The sequence below is a fragment of the Falco biarmicus genome, chromosome 1, assembly GCF_023638135.1.
Source record: "Falco biarmicus isolate bFalBia1 chromosome 1, bFalBia1.pri, whole genome shotgun sequence".
In the NCBI taxonomy this organism is placed as follows: domain Eukaryota; kingdom Metazoa; phylum Chordata; class Aves; order Falconiformes; family Falconidae; genus Falco; species Falco biarmicus.
This window is the reverse complement of record NC_079288.1, coordinates 3,751,248-3,778,716: the sequence shown is the minus strand read 5'-3', so window position 1 is coordinate 3,778,716 and position 27,469 is coordinate 3,751,248. Positions and strand designations below refer to the sequence as shown.

The window sequence follows — 27,469 nt, the reverse complement described above, 5'->3', positions numbered from 1 at the left end:
GGGGAGATGCCGGAGCACGGCAGAGATGCGCAGCAGCCCCGGCACAACGCTTGGGGGAACCCGCTGCTGCCCCACTGCCATCCCCGTGTGGCTTCCAAATGCTGAGAGCCACTTGCTAGAGAGACTATGGAGATTTTCTCTTTCCATGAGAGGGTGTTTGCGGGACAGGTTTTGCACCGGGTGGCAAAACTGGCATCAGCGGCCTGGGTTTGGGATCCACAGCCACAGCGCTCCTGTGCTGGCAGGATGCCACCTTGGGATGGGCTGCTCCAGCCGGGTCCTGTTACGTGGCAGCAGTCAGTGCACGCTCGTATGATGTCTGCTCCTTATTCCAGCAGCAACATTATTATTTTTTTTTAGCTTTCCAACACTGAAAGTAGGAAAAGAGGGAAAACTTATGGCACCAAAGAACACCAGCCGCTCTCTCCTCTCTGGGGAGGGTTTTCATCTCCTGCTTGCACCGTGACTAAATCAGAGGCATTAACTCCTGTGGGCTGTTGGAGCTGAAGCTCCGTTCGCTGTTTCTCCTGCACATCCCTCCGCCTGGAGTTGCTGCTCAGGAGGAAGCGCAAAGAGAGGTGCAACATTATTTTTATCTCTGCACCCACATGCTGTGCGAAAGCTTGAAAAAAAAGTGCAGCGCCTTTCGCAGCCAGCCTCCCCGAGAGGCTCTGACTCACAGAACAACAAAGGCGCACGTGTGAACGGAAGTTGGATCCTTTATTTGAAATAAAATACCCTCTGTAACCATATGGGACTAAATGAAATGAATAAAAGCTGAGGGTGCAGCCACTCGGCCGGTTGCATCCCTTAGCCCCACAGTGGTCCGGGGCCAGCAGGCACCACTGCCTGGCTCGTGCAGCCCCACACCGGAGGGAAGGGGGTTTGAAAGGGCATGGAGTGCCCACGTCCCACCGCTTCACTGGGACAAGCTTGCAGAGGTGCTGCAGTCAGTTTTCTCTCACTGCTGGTGTTTTCTGTCAACCCTCTGCGAAAGGAGCAGAGGTACCAGCAGCACCACCCCTCTCACGCCTGGTGCCTGGGATGGGACCTGTCTGGGTCCCCATCGCTGGCCACCCAGCCTGGCTGGCAAACAGGCTGCTTGCAGGATGAGGGATGGCTCCTGCCAGAGCAATCAGATTTCAAAGGTCATGTTTTGGAAAACAGTTTAGATGACATTAATTATTAAAGCCTCATAATGCTTGTATTAAGGGAGTTTTCCATGTGATTTATACAGCACTGAAATTCATTACCAATCTTTTAATGATGTTAGGGTCAAGCAGGCACAGGAGTGCTAAATGACTTATCCCAAATGGACCGGGAACTGATCCAAGGAGTTTTGGGATGCTGTCTTTGCTGGCCTGTGCTCTTTCCCTCCTTGTGCCCTTGCGCTCATTGCTGGTTGCTTTTATAACCACTTCTGATGAATTTTTCATGAAATCACCCCTAATCAGTGTCTTGGGCATGGTTACACTTGTAGGAGAAGCAAATGAATCCTGTTAGAAAAGAGTGTTTCTGGAGGTGTCTCTGAAAACGTTGAAGCTTTGATGAAGTTTTATGGGCATTGTTGTGGAGTGTTTTATATGGATTAGGAAACCTCCCTGTTGGGGGCACTGGGTTGTATTAAGCGCTTTGAGTAGAGGAGCAAGGTAAGGGCTGATGGATCAAGGCCTGAAGGTTAAATGAAAAGCAGCGCAGATGTGAGCCGGACAGTGGCTGGCAACCTGGGCAACATCTGGGGTGGGTGCAGGCTGCCCGGGTGCCCGCGCCTCCTGGCGCCACAGGCAGCAGCAAGTAGGAAATAAGCACAGGTTTGCTGCAAGGCTGATCCCTGAAAACCGGGCGCCACTGGGCAAACCCAGCAGCTGAAACGCTGCTGCAAACATCCGAGCGTCCTGATCCCCCAGGCATCCCTGCCCAGCTGGGTGCCGGTGGACACATGTACAGCCGGAGCTCGCAGGAGCGGGGGCGGGGACGGGGCAAAGCTAACACGAGGGAGGTCAAACCAGCGGTTTTGTAGGAACGAGGATTGCCGCAGACCCCCCTGGGTATTGCCAGCCCCTACGAGCGCTGTGAGCCCCTCTGAGCAGCTCCGGCTCACCCTCGCTGCGCGGCGACGGAGGGGAATTTGTCTTCATTAAACTAACGCAGGGAACATCAGGATGTATTGCAGCCTCCCATAGCGCAGCTCTTTTAAAAAATAGTTTTACCAGGAAATTTGCAGTAACCCAAACACTCAGCAGTAACTACAGCACGTGCATCTCATGCTCCCAAGAGGCAGAGTCAGGCCCTTACTCCATCTGCCACAGCATCCAGCCACAGGGACCAAATGCTTTATGTGACAATAAAATCTCCATCACCAGGTCAGCCGGCGGCCGCGGTGCCGCCGCCTTCGGGGAGCCGTGAATGTTTGCTCCCAGCTGAGCCCTGGTGCTGTGGGGAGGGGTCTGAGCCCTCCGAGGAGAGGGAAATTCATTCTCGGCATGGGAGTCCCTGGTTCCGTGGCAGAGAAAGAGATGGGTGAATTTTGCCAGCCTTGCTGGGCAAGAGTAAGATCTAAACCACTCCTAAGCACACTTGTGTTGCGGGTTCCCCCCCTCCCTCGCTCAGGTGTTGTGCTTTAAATTGGTTTTGGAATTTCTTTTTCTCCTCCTTCATCAGACAGTCCTACAACATCTCCTGAGGCAGGACGCTGGGTGCTGACTCAGAGACCAGTAATGAACACTGGAAGTGGCAGCTGGTGTCTGACACCGTCACCCTGGCAGCGAATGCAGCAAGTCCCTTGAGAAGGAGACAGTGTTGACTCATTTCCCATGAGACCCGCCTCATGTCATTCTCCTCCTTTGGGAAAAGCAGGAAAAAAAAACCCACCTGAAAAGAAACCCTTGCCAGTAACTCCATGGGTCCAGACTTGCCACCAACTGTTCTCCTGGTCAGGTCCCTGCTTCTATGGGTTTACCATCACTTTGGGAAGGTGACAAGTGACAGATGCAGCTGGGGAAAGCATCTCTTTGAGGACAAACCATCCACACATGGCAAAAGCTTTCCTGATTTGCGCCCCTCGTTGTTTTGTCTTTGCTTTACCATCGCTCTCCAGGCTTCCTTGGGGCTTTTTTTGGCCAAGCAGCAAGAATTGCCTTTGCCGAAGCAGGTGGGATTGTAATTACCTTGTGGTAATTAAAGCAGTCATCATTTTAGCTACCCTAGCAGTTCTCAGAGGAGACGGTTATATTTGCAGCTCATGTACCAACGCTGTAAAAATATTCTGCGATTTCTAAGTCAAATACCCAAATCTCTAAAGAGAAATTGGGGCTGGAGGAGGCTGCCACGACTAATTGCTGTGATTTATCGAGCGCTGGGTGCTGCAAGTGTTTTCTCGTGCACGGGCTGTGGCGGGCACAGAGAGATTCAGCCTCTCCTGCAGAAACCTTTAACTCTTTGTTTTTCCCAGAACCACCAGCCTGGTCATGCCTGCTTAGAAAAAGTCAACACCCCCCCCCCCCCCCGCACAGTTTGTGCGCATCCCCTCTGCTGCCCACTCATCCCGGTGGGAGCCGTGTGACTGTCCTGCTCGTGAGACCACTGGCATGGGAAGGTGCAGAGTGTGCCCGGGGGGTGGCCGGGGGCTCTACCACCCCCAGGGATCCTGGCCAGGGCAGCAGGTGCCTGCAGCCGCCTGCAGCTCCTCAGATGCCCGTTACTGATACCCGGGTCAGGCTGCAGTAATTTCCACGCACGCCTCCGCCAGACTTGCCTTGCCCCAGGGACAAGTCTGGGGGGTGTTTAGAGGCTTTCACCTAATGAGCTCTCACCCAAAAAGCCACCGACCCCATGAGGGGCTGCTGTGCTGCCCGTGCTTTGGTTAAGCCGCAGCTGGAGAGGGCGACATGTGTGCGCCCACCGCCTGGGTGCTTCGCTGGCAAGGGGAGCAGAAATGAGCTACAAACGTTAGTTTTTTTGGTTTTGTTTTTCTTTTTCCTTTTTTTTTTCCTTTTTTCTCCTTAATAGCCTGATATTGAGACTGCAAATAGCCTTTTTGCATTTGGTACAATATTTCTGAGAGGTTGTAAGGCTGCGTTGAGTGTATTGGTCAGTAATGCTCATTTAGAGCATTAGGAGCCTTGACACATCCAAACATCCCAATGTTGTGTTTCTGGGGAGCTGAGAGCTCCCCTTGCAGCGAGGCCAGCTCCTGAGTCCACCCTGGAGGTCACAGCTAGGGATGAAATCCCACCCAGCCCCTGTCTAAACAGCCAAGGTGATGGGAGATGCCGGTCTGGCAGCACGGAGCTCTGAGGACCCCTTTCCTCTCGCCCTGGAGGCACCGACGCCGCGTGTGCACCAGCTCCGGGCAACACTGTTTCCCCAAACTCCCTCTTCTGCTCTGCAGAAAGCTTGCAAGGGCTGAAAAGAGACGTGTTCATGGGCTTCAGGAGAAGCCCAGCACGGTAGGTGAAGGCTGAGCAGCACGTAGCAGCCTGCAGACTCTGTGCCTGTGAAAAAAAATAATGAATTTCCACCATTCCTTTGGGCAAACTCTGCCAGAATTTCCTGCAAATTAAACTAACCCAATTATTGAATTAGCACGAGATTCGATACATTTGAGAGCAAGCAAGGAAGTTCTCTGTCAAGTTGTCACAATATTTGTACCTTGCTTTCAAATTTTGAAAATAAAATGATGGCACCTAAACAAGGCAAGTGCCTGGAGCCAGGATGGGTACGGCTGGTGGCACTCGGAGGTCGTAGCCTCTCCGGGAGCACTGAAACAAGTATTTCATGGCAAAGGTGGGCCCCTGAGTGTCATCAACCACCATGAGACAAACCCTCTTCCCGGGAAGAAGTGGCAGAGGGTGGAATGAACCTGCTGGGGCTCATGCATAGAGTGATGTGAGAAAGTGCAGTTTGACTTTTCTTGGGGTCTAACTGCTAAGAAGGAGGGTGCATCCCTCCCCCACCAAGTCTCACAACAAGCTTTGAACCAGACCCTCCGACCTGAGGCCTCGCTTGGCTCCTGGGGCCGTTTTTCCCTGTGGTACCCATGCCTGAAGGGGCTCAGAGATGCCAAGCCCAAGCAGGTCAGCCAGGGACCTGCTGGCTCAGCCACCAGCTCACCTCTCAGCATGCAGAAATAATTCTACATACCCTTTCCCCAGTTAAACCTCTTTTTCTCTTGATTTATTAACAGGAATTTTAAAAGAGTCCAAGTTAAAATTTTGAGTATGAATGGAGAATCAAGGTCTGGACCTGGGCAGCCTCTGTGGTCGCTCGTGCCATCATCTTTGCAGTCTCTGGACTTTGTGGAGTCAATTTTGAAATGCAATTTCATAAAGGCAGGCCAAAGTCCCACAAAAATAATGATCAGTATTTTTATTCATACACCTTGGTTTGAAACTACAATTAATATTTAACAAAAGCATTTCATGCAAACAAAGATTGAAGATATTGTGAATTAAGAAAAAAAACCTGCTGTAATTTATACTTCAGTCTTGCCCACTATACTTCTGATGATTTTTTAAAATTATTTTTTGAAAAATGGATGGCTTCTTCAAATTTTCTGGTAGCATCTTGCAGATAAATGATAAGAAAATAAATAATGTTCTCCTCTTCATAAATACAAAATTTGGGTCTTAAAATAATATTAAAAAATATGAATGAATTCAAGTCGGGATTACTCCTTCTTTAAAAAACGATAAAGTAATATACAATCATTTTGGAAGTTTCCAGTGTGGTCTGTATTGTTGCGCAAAACCATACCTGCGTTGGGAAATGCACGTTTTTAGAAGAGACAATGAGCTTCAGTTCGTTGAAATTATTTTCCTTACAATCATTTTCACAGCACATGAGCGAATACATGAAAGGCTTCACGGGGAACAAGCCCCCAATTAAATCTGTGTTATCACTGCAAGAATGTTTTTTTTGCACGGCCTCAGAGGAGTGACTTCTGCGGGAGGTGCCGCGCTGCCAAGGGTGAGCCCGAGCTCCACCGAGCAATGCCGGGTGCCCGCACGTGCTCGGGGTTTTGCTGCGTTGGGGCTTACAGGCTTTGTGCTGCCCGGTGCTGGTGCCGTGGCAAAGCACGTGGCGCACGCGAGCTCCGAGCACGTCGGTTCCGCTGGGCGCCTTGGAAAACTGGGACAGGAGCATGTGGACCTCTGGAAGGATGGAGCCATGGGCAGTATCGCCTCTCAGGGCTCCAACAGAAGGGAAATCAATACAGTTCAAATAGCTCTTAGGAAAAAGTTTATCAAGATCAGACACATAATTTTCCTTTCTATCAGAATGTTCCTGTCATCAATTTATGGTTACAAAACTAAAAGCGGTAGACTTCCCAATGTATCCCATTCCATGGAAGCAGGCTGGGGCTGGTTATCAGTGCTGTTGCTACTCTTCCTGCATGTCACTGTTTAAATTATTCATAGATTCCTGATTTTTTTTTTTTTTTTCAGTCAGCCAGCATCAATGGAAGAAACCCCATAGCTTCTAGGGTGGTTTTCTTTCAAATTTGAACTACAGTGTCACACACAAGGAAAGGAAAAGCATGGAGACATATGACACAGGAATACATTAAAATATCAACGGAATAAACCTGTCGTGGCTGGAGCAGCTGCGTAAAGAACATCGCTTCTCCTTCAACAGGAGTCAGCATAAACATTACTAGAAAACAGCTGTGCTGAGGTTATCTATCCATAGGGAATCTCACCCTTCAGTAACCAGTTCTGCTAAGACTTCCATTTACATGGAATCCTTAAATTGCACATAGAAATCTCTGTAAGTGGAGAAGAGGTAAGAGCAGCTGAGCTACACGACCAGCGAGCATCGCTCCCCACTGCACCCTGGCTCCACTTAACAAAAGCTGGACTCCAGATTCTGTAAGAAATGTATCAGATCTGATTTTATTTCTCTTCAAACGGTTTCAGCAGAATTACTAAAAATTCTATTAAAAAAGTAGAAATAGCATGGTATATCCAGCCATACCACGTGAATCGAGTAAGCTGATTTAATATTAAAAACGATAATAATACTTACACAACTCTTTTCAGGTTAAAAGTGTATTAGAAACGTTACTCAAGAAGTCCTCACACCTGCCGGTGAGGTAAGTAAGTATTATTACTCCCATTTTACAATGGGGCAACTGAGGCAGAGAGGTTAACAACTGCCCCGCTCTCTCTCAAGGTTGTCCTAGGAACAGGAGGGCTGTAGCGCACTATGATTATTCATTATAAGGCTATTTAATTACCAGTCAGTACTGGCTGATGGGAACCCACAGCCGTTTATGGAATCAATTCTTATTTAATTCTTCCACTGAACTCCTTCAGATCGCATCTAAGAGTGTGGAGCCACGGAAAAAAGTGCTTTTAGCTTGCCTATTTTTTTTTCCGACTGGGCAGCGCCGTGCCTACCCGCCCAGCAGCGCCCAGCACCACCATGCGTGGCTGCCAAGGGACAAAACCTACGTACCATAATTTATGTTAGTGACCAAAAGAACCAAAATGCACATTAAACGCTTCCAGGAGTTTTGTGGCAGGTCCGAAAGCCCACTGTAAACTTGATACTGTAAATATGGCTTCTCCTCAGAGCAAAGCTTCATTATTGGATGATTGTTATTGTTATCTCCAGTGATGCATTTTGCTTCGTGAGGAGGATCTTCCCCCTCTGCTAAATGCACGTGTCTCCCACGGCGTTTATCAGGGATTGCATCCAGACGCACTGGCTGATAAAACAGACTGTGCAAGTGGTCCCACTCAATCCCGGCCCTTGGCTGGGTCATCTGTCCAGCCAGAAGACAAGTTCCTCTCTCACTTGACCGTATTAATTTTACAGGAGCCCAGCATTATTCAATTGCATTCACCCCAAAAGACAGGATGGATTTCAAAGGCCACCAGCATTTTGGTATGATGAGTTTCTTTTAAACTAAGAGCTGATTGCCAGAAGAACTTTCTTCAGTTTGTAAAAGGAAATTCAATTGTATTTCTGGAAAGAATGAAGGCTCAGAAAGCTAAATTGCATTTCTCCTCTAGATTGGATTAAGAGGGGAGTATTTTATTATGGGAATGTGCTCTCGCCTTCTCACATATGTGCAACCCTTGCTAAGAGCACTGAGACTGGCCAGCGGGCAAAGCGGCTGTCCGGGAAACCCACCGCCCTGCTGGAGTGACTCGAAGGTGGATAAAAACAGCCAGATGCCTGAGTAACAAAAAAAATGTGCCTAGAAGCCAGCAAAGTCCCATTTCACCCCTGAAAACAGCTTGGAAGTTTTGTGTGGCAGATCTGTGCCCCTCCTGGCAGGAACGGGGTTGCTCCGGAGCCCCTCGGGACTGGAGCACACGTGGGATGGAAACGGCTCCTCCAACTCCCACCCCAGCTTCAGCGTATTGTGATTTGCAATTTGACTTTTAGAAATCTTTGTGATAACGTGGGCGTTCAGATTAGAGTTGCTGTTGAACTCAAATGAAAGAAAAGCAGTTCTAATGCCTTTCCCTCTGTTGATACATGTTCTCTAGAAAACAAAATTTGTGAAAAATATTATATAGATAACATCTGTATTTCAAAATCTATGAAAATGCTTGCTGGTTACTCAAGTTTTTACTCTCCATTAGAAATTTCAATTTATATTGATAATAATAATAATATAATTTTAATTATATTGGATAATAAGCAAGCCACTCGGAGTTCTCGTTAAAGGGCTGGTCCAAGCGTGAGTGCTCACACGTGAGTGCATTGGGCAGAGCAGCGAGGGGTCACCCAAACATTGAATCCCTGCTCAACATGACCGCCTTGTTCCTTTTTGTAGGTGTTCCAGACACCTACCGAAGGTGACACGAGCTGTCGCAAGCTCAGGGACTTGAGGTAACCAGGTTCAAGAGGAACTTCTGCGTCTACAGCAGAAAAACTGGGGGACAAACGGCAGTGCCCAAGCAACGGGTGATGAGAAGCAGACAGAAAACGAGCAGCTCTCTGAAGGTGTTGGACCAGCTCTTTAACACCGCGTTCTGGTGTGAACAGCCCTGACCGTCACAGCTGCGCCAGCAACGGGACCTCCCGGTACAATTCACATTTTACCAAGGAAACCAGAAATGCTGGGGAGCATCAACCCACGGGACCCTCCTGCCTGTTTCTGGCTTGGCTCAGCCCTGCCCCCGTACCGCTTCTCTTCCTTCCCAAACCTGTGCGCTTGTATTTCTCCCAGTATTTTCCTTTTTCACAAGCCTCCATTTCGCTTCACATTCTTAAAACACCTGTAACGCTGCTCTCGGCAGACTGACTTACTGGAGAGTCCCTTCAAAATTCAAAATCTGAGCCTCAGTCATCTGTTGAATTTATTATCTTCTACAGCACGATACTCGAGTCTCCTAACCTATGGCAGGCTAATAATATTCAGAAAGACATAAATAGTCATGGTTACTGCACTAGTCCACATGCTCTACAGTGAATACCATAATTTTTGAAGTATATAATATACAAAGAAGAAAATGAACTCCCGGACATGGTTGATAACATATTTGACACAGAACGGTTTCAAAATTTTACTCCTAAAATGTTTTAAAAATTTTGAGCTCTGTTTATTTAGGCAACAATCTGAGTTCTTGTTGGTGGGTCAATGCCCCTCGTTAGCCGTGGGTTTCCCCGTGCCTCAGAATTGTTTGGGTCGCCCACAAAAGCCTGCTCACTTCTCCCCGGGGAGATGCTCCTTGCTGGGAGCTGGGGCTGCAAAAGGACCACGACTGGGCAAAAGCCAAACCTTCCGCAGCGCTGCTGGCACTGGCGCGTCCTAGGCACCAAAGGGATGGCTGAGGGCACCGCGGGGCACCCACGGCTGCCGTTCATCACCCAGCCGTGTTTGACTCCCAAACCGTCCCACTCCACCACAGGTCACCCCCGTCAGTCAGACCCATCCACTTGGCTACCAATTTGCAGGACTGGATCTTTCTACCAATCTTTGGCACAGGTTCCATGGTTTATTGTCATAAAAGATGACTAAAAGCAGATTGCCCACCTCCCCCCCACCCCCCCCAGTTACAGATTCTAGTATAAATGTAAGTCTTTTATGGCAAATATCTTACTTTTTGAATATGTTTACATGCTGGAAAAATTGTAATCAGTCTGCATGCAGCAACAGAGACATCATGCTTCTGCTATCGTCATGCACATCTGACAGACAAAAAGTGCCTATGGCTGCTAACAGTAACAAGGCAGAAGGAAAAAAGAAAAGGAAAAAGCACTGAGTACTATTTTACATGCTGTAACAAAAGCAAAATATGCACAAAAAATATTTACTGATATTTGGATTAATATCTTCTGGTAAGTTGTAAGAGGAAATATCAAAATTTTTTTTTATCTAAGTGATAGGAGAGGAGAAGATTGCATTAATTACAGTGTTCATCATTGCAAATAAAGTCTATTTCCTTCTCTGTAAGTAATAAGCAGACGTGAAATGAAAGCCTAATTGAACCTCGTATAAAACCTGCAGGTAGTAATTATTGTTTAAAAGTATATCTACTTTTAAAAAAAGAGATTATACCCTAAGCCATTAACAATATCCAAAACCTAAAGTAAAAATCAAAACAACAGCAATAAAACATTTAGCTAAATCTAAATGATGTCATTCAGAACAAGAACTTTCACAAATAAAGCACAATTTGTTTTATAAAATTTTTATAATACTCCTTATGCTTGATATGATTATGTCGATAATATAGATCTGCTTATTATTAACCCTTATTATTAAGAGTTATTACTAAACATGCAAAATTCATTGCATGAAGCGTATGTAAAATGTATTAAATTCCATTCTATCAATAAAACAATTTTTAGGTGCTGCTTCTTTCAGGCTTGATTATTCTACAGCCCAAAGTTTTCTGAATTAAACCTGATTATTTTAAGACTAAATCTCACTTGATTTTCATGAGTTATTCTGGAGAAATCAGGAAGTCACTCGGGGCTGCATTTTTTGTTAATTTAGTATACATAATGCTTTCTTCAGTTTCCTGCCCTATACCGCGGACCATAAATAAACACATGTAAATAACATTTAAAGGATTACAGTTTGTCTGACATTCCAGGTTAACAAATTTCATAGTAAAATACTGGTATTAGAACTGGTTAAGAGTAAACTTCAGAAGCGGTGTAAATTAAATTAACTGAACAAACAATGGCACCCTGGATCACAGAATAATCTCATGGAGATTAAAATTCACAAAAATATTATTAAAATTATTACTATTATTATTACTATTATTATTATTATTATTAAAGACAACATTTCACCCTTGAGTTTATCACATGCTACTCAGCAAAGATCCTAAAGATCTGGCCACTGCTGAAGTGTGTTTAAACTTGGTGCTGATACAGGATCGCCTGACGAAGCCTCAGGGTCTAATTTGATTTCATCCCCCCCTCCCACCATGTTTCTGCCACATTTGCAAAGCAACTACTTTCCACATTTTTTTTGCAATGCCTCTCCTGCCCGGTGCCGCCGCCGTTCCAGTCTCTTTGCGCTGGTCTCCCTGAAGTCACCCACCGGGAAGGGCAGGGAGCAGCGGTCCCTCGAGGCCGAGTGCTCCATCTCCCAGCATCCACACGGACGGGCCAAACACCTGAGCCGGTTCTGTTTTCAGACCATGTGTCAGACTATTTCTAACCCAGCAGAGCGGAAAAGGGAGCACAAGGACAGTGGGAAGTTAAAAAAATATATAACGTACCAAACCTGGGGAAGTTTAGACAAGTCAGGGGTGACTTCTAGAGGAATAAGTGGGCACTGGACATTAATTTATCTCCCATTAAGACAACATCGCTGTTGCAAAGCCAAAACCCTGACTAAGTGGCCCTTCCCCATCTTACACTTTCTAACCCTACAGTTTCCAGGCCCAAATGGAATCAACAAGGCAAAAGCCTAAAAATTGTAGGGTTAAAGGACAGTTCCCCACTGCAGGATTTGTTCCTGTTCTGCTTTTTCATGCTACATTTTGTAAAAGGGGGTGTACGAACTGGGGGTTGACGTAAGAGAACCCTTCAAAATCTGTTTGGTCTATGTTAGCAATGACCAGCTGATCCGGAGGTGTTAAGACCGGCTGTCCTCGTGTAAAGAATTTATCGAAGTTTTCGGCACCCTTGCCACACTGCAAGAAAAAAAAAGGAAAAAAAGAAAAAAGGCTGAAAAAAGTCAGCAAGACATCAGCAGTTCTAGCTTTTTGCAGATTTTTCAGGACACATGCAAGACTTTCCCTAATTTCTTATGAGTAGTTAAGAAAAAATTTCCTTTTTAGCTATTTTAAGAGAAAATCTCAGGCAAACAGAGGATTTTTAATAGATGAATTCTGAGGAAAAACAGTCAGAAGAGTTTCCATCCATCAGCATAAGGTGATGAGGTAGAGAGCCCTAAGTATTTAGACTTACTGGGACACAGAAGGAAAATTAAAGTATTTTTATGGACATGTACTGGCAAGAGATACTTTAGCTGTCGTCATTTCATTCTTCCCAAAACCTTTACGATGTAAATTAAATTTTTGTGTTAAGTCTGTTTCCTTCACAATCTGCAGAAAGCTTAACGTAATTCATTTAGATGATTTGATTCTTCATTGCAGAGCCTATAAACTCTCGTAGATTCATAAATGACAGCGGAGCTTTAGTCCTGGGGACTGCACGAGGGAGCTGGGGCAGGGGGTGCAGCCTGGGAACAGGTCCTCATCACAAAACACGTTATCACAGGTTTCCTTTTTTTTTTTTTTTTTTTTTTTTTTTTTTTTTTTTTTTACCTAAGAGGAGAGCCACGTGCTCTCACAAAGCCCAGCCGAGGCGGGGGTTATATGTAGCTACACGCTGAACACAACTCATTCAGAATGGAAAACAAAAGAAAGCAGGTTTGCAGAAAGGATAGTTTTGAGTAATGCAGAAAACACTTGAAAGGCAGGGAAGTATGATTAGAGGCAAGTTAAAAAGGTGGAAGGTGGGACCAGAACAAAATTAGCTTGGGCACAAGAAAAAATGCAATCTGAAGAAAACTAGGCATTGAAGATTGTGGAGAGGTCTAAAGGAAACTGGTAAATCTGCTTATCCCCAAACTATCCACTATAACAGATCTTCGAACAACGTGGCTGTATAACAAAGGCGCTGACTGTTTCTTCTCGTTGTCCCTGATCCTGTGCTCTGTCCGTCCCTACAATGCAGCTACACGTGGATTACATCACACTAGTATCTTCAGACTTAGAGGATAACTTGGAAAGGGTGGAATATGGCACGTACGATAGACCAATATTAAACATCGATTTTCCTGAACTAACACAACACGAAGCAAGCTGTGCGTTTATAGGAAAAACCAGCTGAAGAGGGACCCGTTAAGGGAACCCGCGGGTGAGATATTTGGCTGCCTCGAAAACAGCTCAGTCACCGTTTCCAATCTTCTTGCAAAGCACCTGGCACGTCCTGGACTGGGACACACCATCCAATCTGAGCTGCAAAGGACTTTTGCTGCCTTGGGCACACGTTGGTTTATATTTCAGATGAAAAACGCACGCTCAGGTACTGGACCGCACTGAACACTTGTTCAGCCTTGGGAGAACACAAGCAGAGGAACACTGCAACGGGTTAAGGGCTAAGGCAGTCTGCTTTTCCACCTGGGGTTCTGCACTCACCGAATACCGTGGTGCCCGGTGAAGCCAATGCATTTTGGTACAGAATCTTTGGAGAACAAGAATGGATAGAGCTGAACTTTGACAAGGGGGAAACTCTGCATCATTGGGATGAAAGTCGATGTGTCTCCAAATTAACAGTCAAATTTATTTAGAGGCAGTACAGTCAACTCAGAGCAGCAACAAAAGGGCTATTTATACAGAAAGATCTTACTAAAAAGATGTTCTATAGATATGCATCATCCTTCCACAAAACTATGCTCTTTTTTCTTTTGTTTTTCTTTTTTCCACTCTTCTTTTTCAGCAAATGAAAGATATTCAAATAAGCTGTACATTGAAGCCAAAGTCCCTGACTCCATTAGGTCTCTCGCTATTGTTTGTACTAGTAGAGGTCAAGAAATAACTCATGCAAAATTCTGGTATTTTTTGTGTGCGAATATAATAATTTATCAATAAATTTGCATCTACAGTTATGTATTTATCTTTGCATGAAAGAGCAGAATTGCTATTGTGAGTGTTAATGCAGTATTAAAGCAGAACTGAAAATACAGGACTCCCAGAACTCCTAAACTTACAAATAGGAATAAACCATCCTTCTTGCCAAATAATCAATTTATGCCTATAGACTGTGAAATGTTGGTCTGGAAGGGAACACATTCCTTAAACTGACCAGCTGCTGACCCAAAATCTGCAGCTCCATGTTCAAGTGAGAACCATGCCTGTGTGCAAAAGCAGCAGGATTATTCCTGCAGCACTGCATTTTCTAGGGAAGATGCACCTACAAATGTTTTCTGAAAAAAACCCACTCCAAACAAAGCCTATAAATACATCCATATCTTCAAACAGATTAAAGGTTGTGTGTTTTTTCTTTTTTAGAATCAATACCCATCCCTGGAGGTGTTTAAAAGATGTGTAGATGTGGTGCCTGGGGACACGGTTCAGTAGTGGACTTGGCAGTGCTGGGTTAACGGTTGGACTTGATGATCTTAAAGGTCTTTTCCAACCTAAACGATTCTATGATTCTAATATAAATAGAATCAGAAATCAAAATAAATGAGTTATACTGAGGGTATGTAAATATCAGGCTTGGATTTTAAATTATTTTTGTCTGGGAAAGTTATGCTCCATGTGAATAAAACTTGGTGTATTTTAATAGCAGCCTATATAAACAAAACAGGTCATGATAACCATGGAGATAGAGCACAGCTGCTCTAAACCGGAGCCAGGATCTGCCGTGAAACGTGCTGGGATGGAACCAGACCGTATTTTAGTACCTTCATTTTGGTGTTACTTTTAACTTCAAGGAGAGACTAAGCAATCGGTTTCTGAGCTAATAAAACTCACAGATGTGAAGGCAGACTTGCTTTATGATCAGCTTTAAATTTGCCTCAAGGAGCATGCAATGCAAACCTCCCACAAGATGTGCTTTAACAAGGTGCAGGGCGCCGTCGGCCGGACCGCTCCGGGGTCAGCAGCACCAGGCATGTCTCTTCCTTACTTACACCCTTCCCTGCGTGCAAAATCCGCGCCATATGGACAGGGTATCTTCCCTAGCATCCTTTCAGCCTGCAGCTCTCTTCCCGATGATGCGAAAGAGTCATTTGTATGCAAAAAGAGAGGAATATACACTGCCACTGGATAGTGGCCTCCCTCTGTTCATTCGTCTGTGATACCACGCTAGCGTGCCTGTATTGGTAAATAAATCAGTGTACAGACCAAGGACCCAATACCCGCAGTGCTACAGCCAGCTCACACCTCAGCTGAAACAAGGAAAGTGTTAGAGAAGAAAGATTCAACGTTAGGACATAACAATTTACAGCTGTTCCTGAAAACTTGTATTCTGGTGTGCAAACATCTTTCTTTGCCTGTCAATCAAGCAAAGCACATGCTGAAAGAAATTCTGTATCAACAAATGCGGCTCTTCAAATTCTATGATGCACACGATTCTCACGGTAAGGACATCTTTCAGTTGTTCAGATTTCTGAAATATTCCTACAGATACATGTGTGCAAACCATAACAAACATCAAAAATCAACCAGGGATTATTCTTGCAAACTCAGCAGTTGTCACTCTAGGATGGGGAATACAAGCCCCCTGTGCTGTGTAGCCCACTGTGGAGCAAATATTAATACCAGTAATTCAGATACCTTTAATCATGGATTTTAGATGTTGTTCGGAGGAGACAGTTGGGAACTGCATTTATTACAGGTCTCAAGTGGCCGATGTGATTATGGCAATTTTCCCTGTTCTCAACTTCTCACGCAGTGCATGACCATCCAGTCAGGACTCCAAGCACTGAGCGACTTTTTTTGCAAGGAACAAAGTACACTGAGTTATGCCACAAGGTGCCAAAACATTAGCAGAGTTAGAGACTGCTCTGCCATCATCAAATTGCCTTATTTTAGAAGTGTCCCAGATTTGCAGCACCATCAAGCCAGCATTAATCTCACCCCACAAGCAGGCATGCCTGCCGACACATTTAGCGAGGGAAGTACTTGGCATCGCACTCACCACTTTAGGTTTGAAAGGTGGCTGAATCTCTCTGTTTTCCAGTTTTTCCCAGTCAATTCTCCTGAAGAAAGCGTGCTCCCTGATGTCTCTCTCACCTTCAAGGCCACAGCCAAGGCGTTTTGCGGGATGTTTAGTCATTAGCTATTAGGAAGAGAACAACAAATGGTTAAATTTAACACTGGAATGAAAGCAAGACAGACTTTCCCCAGATTGCAATGCTCTGGCTCCTCTCCTGAAGACGCAAGTTGCTAATAAAATTGCTCTGAAAAGCTAAGATTCATTTTTTGAAGATTAGTTTTCTTGTTTGGTCACTGGAGATGGCATGTCAGCAGCAAAACTAAGGGTTGCACTTGAGAACGTTTTCCCATTCGGCAGAGGTGGCCGCTGGAGGTGGGGGGGCAGGCGAGGCCCAGGGCACGCTGCCATCCTATTCGTTCACAACTCCTGAGTTTTGCCTTTGGTCTTTCAGTTCAGTCTTATAAATCTCCAGAACAGCTTCTGCCCTATCTCAACGATCAATGAAATTTAATAAATTCCAATATACTAAAGCTGTACAAAGTACACACACCACCCCCCCCCCCCCCCCCCCCCCATTTTTCTGGACTTGTTTAAGACATCTCATTACAGACCCTACAATTTCTTGGCACCCAGCTGAAAATATCTAATCTGTGTTTCCTCCCTTGCATCCTTAATGACATCTTGGTCAATACCATACCCAGTTGCATAGATTAAGCACACTTGGGGATAAAAAACCCACCCCAAACCCACCAGCATCACACACTTGGAAACAGTAACATGCTCCCTAATTAACAAGTTCCTCAAAATGTTTTCAATTGATATGTACGTAAGGAATTGAGCAATGTAGCCTTTAACCCTCAGTTCCAGTATTGTGCGGACTTTTTAAAGCTCTTTTACAAATGATATATGATTAATGTACTGCTGGGAGTGATACCTCAACGCAGCTTTTTAAAACCTCAGCTGTACCACTTTAGTCTCCCTCCAAATGTTGAGTTGATCAGATTCCAAATTCGAACCTAAAATAAAAGCGGCTCTAAGCAGGCTCTGGGAAGTCAGCTGTGCACCGGGCTAGAACCACATTCTTCAAGCTTGACAGCGGCTTTCTCATTTTTGTTACCTTCTCTAAACCCCTTGCTTTACCAGCAGGTGAGATAAGAAAAGGGCAATAATGATTCCAGCAGTTTTAATTCTTTCCAAAGCTACCGCATTTAACAAACCCAACCGACTCTGCATCCGTGGGAGACATCAAGCAGCCAACTCCATTGCAAGAGCACGGTGAGCACGTATGTTCACCTTGCCCAATGGATCCCAAGGTCCAGAGGCTCTCTCATACTGACTTCTTAGCTCAGGTGTTTAATTCCTTAGTTTAATAGAGGAATGAACATGTTATTATCACAGAGATGTGACCTTCAACCTAGCGGTGCAGTGCAGTTTTAGCTTTCTGACCTCCCTTTGCATAAGCACCTAGCAGAAGAGCAGCAAGCAGGAGAGCTGAAAACAGGATAATTAAATCAAGTTCAAACTGTGCTGTTTGAATGTATGTTTCTCACGACAAGGCATCAATCTGCATGTACTTTACAAGAATATATCCTGTTCAGTTGCTGTTGGCCAGCACATCTACACTGGGACAGGCTCCAAAACTAGTGGTCTTTCCTTTTACCTTGTTGTTCTAAATGGCTTTTCTTTTCCTTGCTGATTTTTCCTTAAGGGATTAATATCCAGCTCATGTACAATCCTTCATAAATGGTTGAAAAGGAAAGGAAGAAAGTAAATACCAAATTAACTGACACTAAGTGCAGCGATATTTTATCAGTGTAAGTAAGACATCAAATAACGCTTTATAGACGGCGGTTTGGAAAATCTGCAGACTGACAGTGCTCTAGGGAATCACACGGAGTCGAAGTAAAGTCAAATGAATTCTCTTTTCCTGAGATAATGCCCTGAAGTCAAATCTATTCTTTTCTTAAAAAAAAAAAAAACAAAACCAAAACCAACCCAAAAAAACCAACTTAGACTCTCAGATCAATTTTAGGCCAGACAGGTTACCACAGGGTCAGGATTTCCCCGCGGTTTCCTTGCATTTTCGCTGAAGATTTTCACATAAGCTCATCTTTACCTACATTTAAAAATGATTCTTTTTAACTCTTTTGCTCTGCTGCTGTCATGAAGCATACTGGGCTGAGGATTTGCTGGAGTATCTGGTATCCATCCAAGCTGAGAAATCTCCTCACCCTGCAAAATTGGGACTCTGCTGCCAAGGGCTGAGAGGCAAGGCGGGTAGAGGTATTGCACACCATTACCCTGTTTATAAATCCTGCTTTGGATTTGGCAGCTACTGATTCTGACATTTGTTCTTACCAGAAAACAAGCTGCCCCAGTGGGAAAAGTTGAATACTTACCAGTGACACCAAGTGAGGAGCACTTCGTGACAACACAGCTTAGCACTGCCTGACACAAGTCGCACTTCAAAATACTACAGTGCCACATCAAAGCCAGACAAATGTAGTTATTCACCAGGATTGCCAAAAAGGAACTTAATGATAAAGAAGCATCTATCTCACCCCCTTGCAGATGGAGACAGCTTCTTTGGACAGTGATTTTGGATAGGAAACATTATGCTCCATTATGGACTGGAAAAGTTCATCTTCATCTTCTCCATCAAACGGAGGCTGTTGAAAATAAATCACAGGCAAGTTACTTATTGTTTTGGTTTGGTTTTAAAAATTCTCTGGTTTTTATGAAATGGCATGACAATATTATGGCCACACTGGGTCAGGGAAAGGTGGATCCAGCCCAGCAACCTGCCTGCAGTCACTCATAGATGTCCAAAGGGATCGGTACACAGCAGCAGCCCTTGCCCAGGAACACAGCAGCCTCCCAGGCACCTCAGCCTGGGGATCTTCTGACCCAGAAGTTTAGCGTTTAACAGTCTCAGGTAGAAATCGAGGATAAATGTTCATTTCTGCCCTCAGCATGGCAGCCAGGTTAATGAAATAAATGCAGGATTATCTTTTGATCATCTTTAATCAGCTTTTAAAGCCAGCGTATACCAGACAGACAAAATACTTTCAAGGGTGAAGTCTGGAGACTGTAACTTTCAATTACCGTGTGCTAAGGTATATCCATTCCTCACTTAATTCCAGTTAAACTCCAGTTTGTTTTATAAAACATGGCTGTACGCTCTGCTTCTGTAAAGGGGAGACAATCACAAAAAACGGCTGCATTTTATTTTTAAATGTACGTGATGGAAAAGTGCCTGTGGGTGAGTCCCCAGGACACGGGCACTGTGCAAGGCTCAGCTAATGGTAAATCTCATTTTCGCAAAGGCATTCAGATGCCTAATATTTGCAATGCAGACTGCAAATGTTAACAACTGCAAGTGCTACACTTTAAAAACTTTTAAAACGTCACCTGGAATTTAGTAGAGAAACTATTTAAGGCATTTGTTAAAAATGTATCTTTTAAGCTTAGGAAATGTATGCCTTTCAGCCAACGTTCATTGGAAGCCGACTGCAGAATTCTTTTCCAACACAAGACTAATAGAATTCCTTACAGGTGGTAGTTATCTGCCATTTACTGCAGAACAGGGTTGCTTTTCTACTTGAGTGACTTAGAGAGCAGCATCTCATTAGCTGTGCAGAATAAGGGGTCTGTAACGGAGCATATTTCAAGTGGCAAGCCCTGTACTTTACCCCCTAGGACAAACCACACAAAAACTGTATTCTTGTGACTTAACTGCAATGCGGGGCATATACACACTCTTATTATGTTTCCCTCCGGTTTCAAACTACTAAATGGTATTTCTGCCATTTGACATGCATTTTCTGGCTCAAGTGTCTCCCATTCAATTTTGAGGTGGCTGTTTATAACATTATTACAGTACAAAGAAGCCATATTCAAAGGCAGTGCTTGATTATGTGGGCGCAATATAAAGACCTTCAAGCCTAAATACATTCTCAGTCGAGTCACTCAAGTGTACAAGGAGATAATAGCAGTACGAAAGGCCCCACTCTTGTCTTCTAATGGCCTAACCCTTCAGGAAGCCTTGAAACAGAGCGTTGTGTGGCGAGGCGGGAGGAGGTCACAGCGCACACGGGAGGGTGGCTCTTACCTGGCCAGCTAACATCTCATAGAGCAGCACTCCGTACGCCCACCAATCCACAGACTTCCCGTAGGGCTGGTAAGCAATAATCTGTACAATCACGAAAAAAAACAAACAAAAAAACCCACCCCTATGTTAACTGACACCTGGTGACATATTAGATAAATAGCGATATACAGAGATGAACTTATTTCCTTGAAAAAGCCCAGAAAGCCAATCCCGTAATCCTCACTCCCGTTAATCACTGGTTTTAGCGGGAGTTGTGTTGTTTTGCAAATGTTAGTCTAAATCTGCCTGCATCTTTTGGTGCTCTGATATCTTGGGAAATGCGGCTCTTAGGAGACCTTGGGATGCACGTTTGAAGGCAAAGGAGGAGGTACTGCAGCACAGTGTAGGAGACAAGGCAAAAATGTTATCCCTCCATTCCTGTCGAAGCTTGAAATCATGACACTCACTTAACTTACAGACTATCAATAATTAAGCTTTTCATTTCAATATTTATATTTTTGTTCCACTGTAAAAGGAATGAAAATTTAAGAAAAGGGCAAACCGCTGAAAAGCTCGGTTCTGTTTTTCTAAGTTGCATGATGAAGATACTCCATATGAAGCTAGATACCAGTGACACCAAAAAGAAAGGGGTTTCTGCTGCTCATCCCAGTGGAAATGTCAAGTAGTTTGCATCCTCTGGGTTGGCATCTGACTCACATAGAAACACAAATTGAGGGCTGACACAACGGAAGGCTGCAAGTGCCAACAGCACACAGGTCCCCTCGTGCGTCATTTTCTTTAATTGAGGCCTCTTCAGAGATCAGTGTTAATTTATTTAAGAGATGCATTTGGGCATGCTATAGAGGAGTTCTGAAGTGCAGACGTTCTCCTCTCGGATCTCTCGCTAAAGAGCTGGGAAGGGATGTTCTGAGGCGTGAGGGGATGCAGGTGGTCCCAGCCACTGCCCATCTACCTTGGGGACGGCAGCGTCAGAGCCTCCAGCCCCAGCGCCACCGCTCCACTGAACAAGCAGAGAACCGAGGCAGGCATTACTCGAGATGGGCTTGCAATTCTTTTCTTCTCTGCATGTGTTTTTATTCTTTGTGAAACACATTGCTAAGACAAGTACACATCACATATCCTAGATTTTTTAGTTGCCTGAAAGAGAAGTTCAGCAGTTTCTCAGAAAAACTGTGAGTCACCACTCAATAAAGCAGGACAGCCTGGCTACTAAACAAAATTATCGTCTCTGTGTGAATATATGTTCTTCCCTGGGATAACAGCAGCGCATGAATTAAAAATTACTGCAATGTTTCTATGCAACGGATTTCAAAATCAATCCCACTTTGAAATACATTGCCCAACCAGAGGTAATAAGATTCTCAGCTGGAAGGTCCTGCATAAAGGCAATCTTTATGTGTTGCCTTTTAGTAGCAATATGGGCTTTAAAAGACGTATTTGGGACATTCGTTTCATATTATAGTAGTTGATGTATTTGGTTACTTCCTCTCTAATTTCTACCACCAGTAAGTTCCCAGAGGGCCACTGGAATTGATGTTGCTTCTTGGAAGACCAAACACTTCCAAAATTTTATCCAGAAAAAATACCGGTGTTTACACACAGAAAATGATAAAACCTCACCATCCTCAACCCTGCCCTGACAATCTCTCCTTGCCTTATAGAAAAAAGTATTTTTTTTAAATCAATAAAAAGGGGTACTTTTCAGCTCACTAATATATAAGGGCAGAACGTTTTGTACAGTAACTGCGCTTCATGTAGGTGATTTTGGTAGGAACAGTTTATTTCAATTAGCAAATGAGAAAACGATGGATCTGTAGCAGTGGGAGAGAAAATGCTGCTGTGTTGTCATGGTTCTCAGCCTGGCAGTCAGGTCTGTCCAGGAGGCCACAGGCTGCTCCTTTTCCTACTGTGAAAGCCTTTGATGGGATTATTGAGGAGAGGAAATCTTTGAAATATGGCGAGGCAATGTCATCAAATGAAAGATGTAACGAAGCACGGACTCAATGACGCTGTTTGTTTATCCAGCAAGAGGTGAGTCAAGATTTGGTTGTTCTCTAAATAGCATTCTCATCAGCAAATGTAATCTGCCGCAATTAAATCTGCCTTTGTGAGAGAATATCAGGCAGAATCATCAAGAGAGACAGAATTGACATGAAAAAAGCTCCTGCATTTAATCTAACATATGGTCAAAGTCACTAAAATTTTTGTCCTATTTGATGCCACATGTCAACATCAGCAGAAGCATCCGATGAACAGGCCAGTGCCCCCTCTGAGCTGGCACACACCTCCCTTGCCCGAACCGGTTACATGATGAAAGAGAGGGACTCGAGAAATAAATACAGACATCAAGACTGGAAAGGTCCCACGGCAGAAAAATCCCACTGAAAATGCAATGAAAACACTTGTTTCCTTGAACCTACCACAAAGTAGGAAAAGGTGGCACTGGTCTGCTGCTGGACACTGGAAGGTTTTTTTCATTTAATCTTAATTAAATGCACCCAATTTGAATCACCAGCTTAATCCTGATAAGGATATGATACAAATGAAACACAAAAAAAGCAATATGTCATGTTCTTTCACCAACTGCATGTCATGTACGGAAACTGGTGGTTATACTCATCATATTGGGAGCTATTCAAGGCATTAATTGGACAATGTAAACGAGAGGAAAGATGGCTCACTTCAAGGAAGGAATTACACGTGGGAGGAAGCAGATGAGTTTTCAATATACAGTCAAACATGCATTGGTACAAAGTCAGCAAGTTCTCAATGCTGTATTTTCAGTAGCTCCCTCCTCCTCCTCATGTATTACCTACAGCTGCTGTGCTCAAAGCCATCCCTGGCTGTCTCACAGCAGCTGCCAAAATAATCCCATCCACACGTACATATTCTGGTACCTTTTAGAACAAAGAGGGCTGTATTCACCGGCCCTCCTGCTTCCCCGCAGTGTGCACAGCAGATCCACAGAGCGGCGAGGGAGCTCATGTGCCTGGAAATGAAGACCTGGACCTCCTCCAGCTACGATCTCTGCTTCCTACTGGCCAGGGAGGAGCGGAAAGTTGCTAGGACCCTTCCCTTCCCCTCAATTCCCCATCATTAATTTAAATGATTGCCTTTTTAATCTCCTTTTGCATTTCAAACGTCTCATTTTACCTATCTATTACTCTATTTTAAGAGCTCTGCATTTTCAGCTCTGCCTTTTCAGGTTCTGTGGATTTGAGAGCTCAGGAAGAACTTCTCTCACCAAGCCAAATTGGCAGAGGAATGCTGATTACTGCTTTTTCCCTTCCTTTCTTCTCCAACCCACCCACCCCCACCCCACTCCACCTCCCCCCCACCTTTTGCCTTCAAGGAAGGCACAGTTAAGACCAGGACACTGAGATTAATACCAGCAATTTGTAGGAATGTTTAGATCATTGCAGCTGGTAGCCAGTTGGGATGCAAAGATTATATCCCAGGGGCAAGAGAAAGTTTTTCGTGAGCGTATCTTATGTCTACTGGAAAAGTTAAAACTCAGTTATTAAAAGAAATAAATATTACTATCACAGGAAACAGTCAAATACACACTTTCCAAACCTTTGTAATACCTATTAGCCTCCATAACCTTGGCCAGCGCAAGGTTGGAACTTAAGGTTTTGAGGCTATTAGATGGAGGAGAAGGGAAATGGAGTTTCTAATTTAAATTCTTCTCAAAATGAACATCGGTGCTCTAGCTGCTGCAGGGATGCTGATGGTGGGGTTCAGGACCGCACCAGGGGCAGCTGTGCTGGCAGAATCCCTCCCTGCTAATCCTCTTGACATCCATCTCCTCCTGTCTCTCTTGACTGGTCAAGGAAATACAAAGTATTAATTGATTTCACAGCTATTTTAACACTCTGACCATAAATATTTAAGTTCAGCACATCAATAAAAATTCTTTACCGGATAACCACTTCCTGCCTGACAGAAGTGATCAGACCTGGGATTCTACCAGTTTAACCTCTGTGCATTTCTCAGATTGCACAGGATAAGAATATTAATTTCAGTGCATTATACACCTAAGTAAAAACAAATGCTTAAAATAATAAAAAAGCATTATTTTATAGTACACCAAAGTGTGCAGGTCTGCTTTGCTGAATGCAGCACCACATTCCCCTGCTTTTCTGCCTGGAGACCATACGTGTGAAGCCAGTCGAGATGCCCCTGTTCGGTCCTTCCAGCCGTGTTCTCTCTGCCTGTGGGTCGCTCGTGTCGAGGCACCGTGGGCTCCTGCACTACAGTCACGACGTTATTTTCCCAGAAGTGATGAAAAGAGCTCGTTTTCTGTCTGAGCACAGCACACTCGCAGGACTGCTCTACCCTAGGTACCTTCCACAGTTTATTTAGATTTAGCTCATTTATCGCCACCCAGCAGGGAATGGTACTGTGTACATGCATCCTCATTATAATCTATTATAAATTTATAAATTTTAGCCCACGGAAACGTGCTGAAATGCTCTTGCAAGGAAATCATGAACCTAACTTTGAAGTTTACCACAGACACAGTTAGCAATTTGTCAGTCACAATAAAGAGAACATCAGCCAACTAAAATAAATAAATAAATATCTGTTTGTGATATAATAGAAAGACTAATTTCCTCCCAGTTACTGAATGTTTTGGTAAAAGGTTTATTTCTTTATATGAGATTTCCAAATAAAGTGAAATAAATCATGCCAGCACTGACCCATATTGAGCATTTTGGCACTGAAATCACATTCTTTGGTATTAACTGGCACAAGACTATTGCCACAGAAAGGACACTTTTTAATTTGTAATATTGGCTTCACTTATGTTTTGACAGAAGAAAATGAAATACTGCTCTGGTTGTTCCGATACCCTGCTGCAAGCAACAGCAATTTGTGGAAAAACAAGCTTTCATAATACACAATATTTCAATCTGAAAAGCACGAATTAGGAACTGGGAAAAAAAAACAAACTACTTTTCATTCCAATTTCACAGAGACGACAAAATTCACCTTAGACACTAATTTACTTGTCCATGTATAAATCACCCATATTCCAACAAACATTCAATTACAGCCAGAAACGTTCCAGCCAGAGCTGCCTCTTGCCCAGCACTCAGCGAAAAGCAGAGTGAAAAATCTTGGATCAGGATACAGCCTCTTGTACTGAATTTGCAGCCAAACAAATCAAGACTCCTGAAAGCTCAGTATGCACAAATACCAGATTTCAATACTCATATATTTGAATCAACTCCAAATCACCACATGTGCTCTTTTTTTAGTGTTTTATACCTAAACTATTGAAATATAAATCATATCCAGACTAAAAATCTTAACTCTAAGCTTGCATTTATCACAGTGCTTTAAAGTAGAACAGTGTTTCTCATGATCAGATTTCCATTTTAGACCCTCTGCAGTTAGATTCATGTTTGTGTGTGATTTTCAGTGGCTCGGATGCAGCATAGGTGTCACCAGGTCACAGCAAAGCCTAGGCAAATTATGGATTTATGATGTCAGCTCCATTCAAGCCCTGATCTTACAGCTTTGTTCAGGTTTTCAATGACTGCTGCTTTCCTGAGATGAAGAACTCCCGACACCTGTGTACCATTTGTAGGACATGGCTTGGAAAAGACTACAATAGTTTTGCAGGGAGGTCAGCGAAAAGCTTCAAGACCTTGTGAGTCCCTTCCCAAAAATCAATGAGGGATCTGTGATTTCCTGAAAATGCCAAACAATCCTTTAAATCTATATATTTTGGCAGCTGTGTGAACCTAGGAAGAAATACATTAATGAAGCTATGTTTGCTCCCAATAAAATGTTTGCTGACCTCATTGACAACCTCAGCAACACCCATGAACTCTCTATGGCTTCACAAATTGAAGCACAAAGTTTAGCATAGTAACATTTCCAGGCTACAAATTTAAAACCATAAGGTGGTGATCCTGCTTTTCAGTCTTTTGCTAGTATGATCGAAATCGGAAGCAGAGATGACTTGAAAAGTTAGGTTTTCTATCAACTAGATATTTTGTCAAATAGTGAAGCCTTACTGATAATACCGTATGGATTCACCAAGTTATTCAAAATACCTGCAGGAGTATAAATGGTACCATCCACCGAGTATCCAGAGTTACAGCCATCCAGATCGGTGGTGTGAAATTTGTGTAGGGACAATTTTCATCTGAGAGACCGAAAGGTTCATGAAACGGTAGGGAGTTACCTCTGGTGCAATGTAGTCTGGAGTGCCACAGAAGGTCCTGGTTGTTACTCCATCTAACATGTGTTCTTTGCACATTCCAAAATCAGCAATTTTAATGTGTCCTTCTGAATCCAACATCACGTTATCTAATTTCAGATCTCTATGAAGAATCACAGTAATTTAATGTTAATGTTTAGGATCAACTAGGGCCAACTTAGCTACTTGTGAGGTTAGGTGAGGAATATCTGCAGCTGGGGGCGGAGGGGACAGGGGTGCACAGGGACAGCAGTCCACAGCCTGCAGGGAGCTGGGCACCTCACTGTGGACACGTAAGAATGACCACAAGTCCTGAAACGGGACAATTAATGGAGAAATAGCTGTACATGACCATGAACACACTCACACCGAGACTTCAGAACGTACACAAGTATTAAGCATCCCACAGGAATGCACAAGATAATGTTTTACATCGTCAAGAGTTTTCATTTGAGTTGGGCAGAGCACAGAAGTCGGGAAAGCTCACAACAAAAAGAACGCTACAGTGACTGCTTTTTAGAAAATGTTTTAAAAATGCCCTGAAACATTAAAGAAACCGATCCTTTTGGGATTTCAAAAACAGTTCAGAAATTACTTATGTCAGATTATACTCACCTATAAATAATCCCTCTGTTATGGAGAAAGAATAACCCAACTGAGATCTCAGCTGCATAGAACCTGTATGAAAAAAAATCCCAACAGATTTCTTACTGCCTCATGATTTCCTTCAGACAAAATATTTTGGAAATGCATCATGGTAAGGAATGATTGTATAATAGCATATTAAGTATATAATATATAGTGTGTGTATATGTATATTAAAGTATAAGAATATATATTACAGGCAGATGACATAAGACACCTTATGTCAACCGGACTTTAACATACACATTTTGAGTATTTGATGATAAAATAATGCAGAATTAAAAAAAAAAAAAAAATTGAAAATGTCTCCCTAGACCACAAAAAAATGGTGCAGCTGGGGCACA

The 27,469-nt window shown here is 43.8% G+C and overlaps 1 protein-coding gene across 1 annotated transcript in view; it reads right to left on the bottom strand.

The window, feature by feature from the left end:
- Nucleotides 1-9,299: 9,299 nt before the first annotated feature.
- PRKCA (protein kinase C alpha) overlaps nt 9,300-27,469 on the bottom strand; it is a 160,048-nt gene continuing 141,878 nt past the window's right edge. The window contains exons 12-17 of the mRNA XM_056330488.1: nt 27,096-27,158; nt 26,466-26,604; nt 20,267-20,347; nt 18,717-18,824; nt 16,138-16,278; nt 9,300-12,116 (exon numbers count right to left, since the gene is read on the bottom strand). Of these exons, the coding sequence (XP_056186463.1) occupies nt 11,952-12,116; nt 16,138-16,278; nt 18,717-18,824; nt 20,267-20,347; nt 26,466-26,604; nt 27,096-27,158 (697 nt within the window). The 3' untranslated portion in view covers nt 9,300-11,951. The remainder of the gene's footprint in view (nt 12,117-16,137; nt 16,279-18,716; nt 18,825-20,266; nt 20,348-26,465; nt 26,605-27,095; nt 27,159-27,469) is intronic.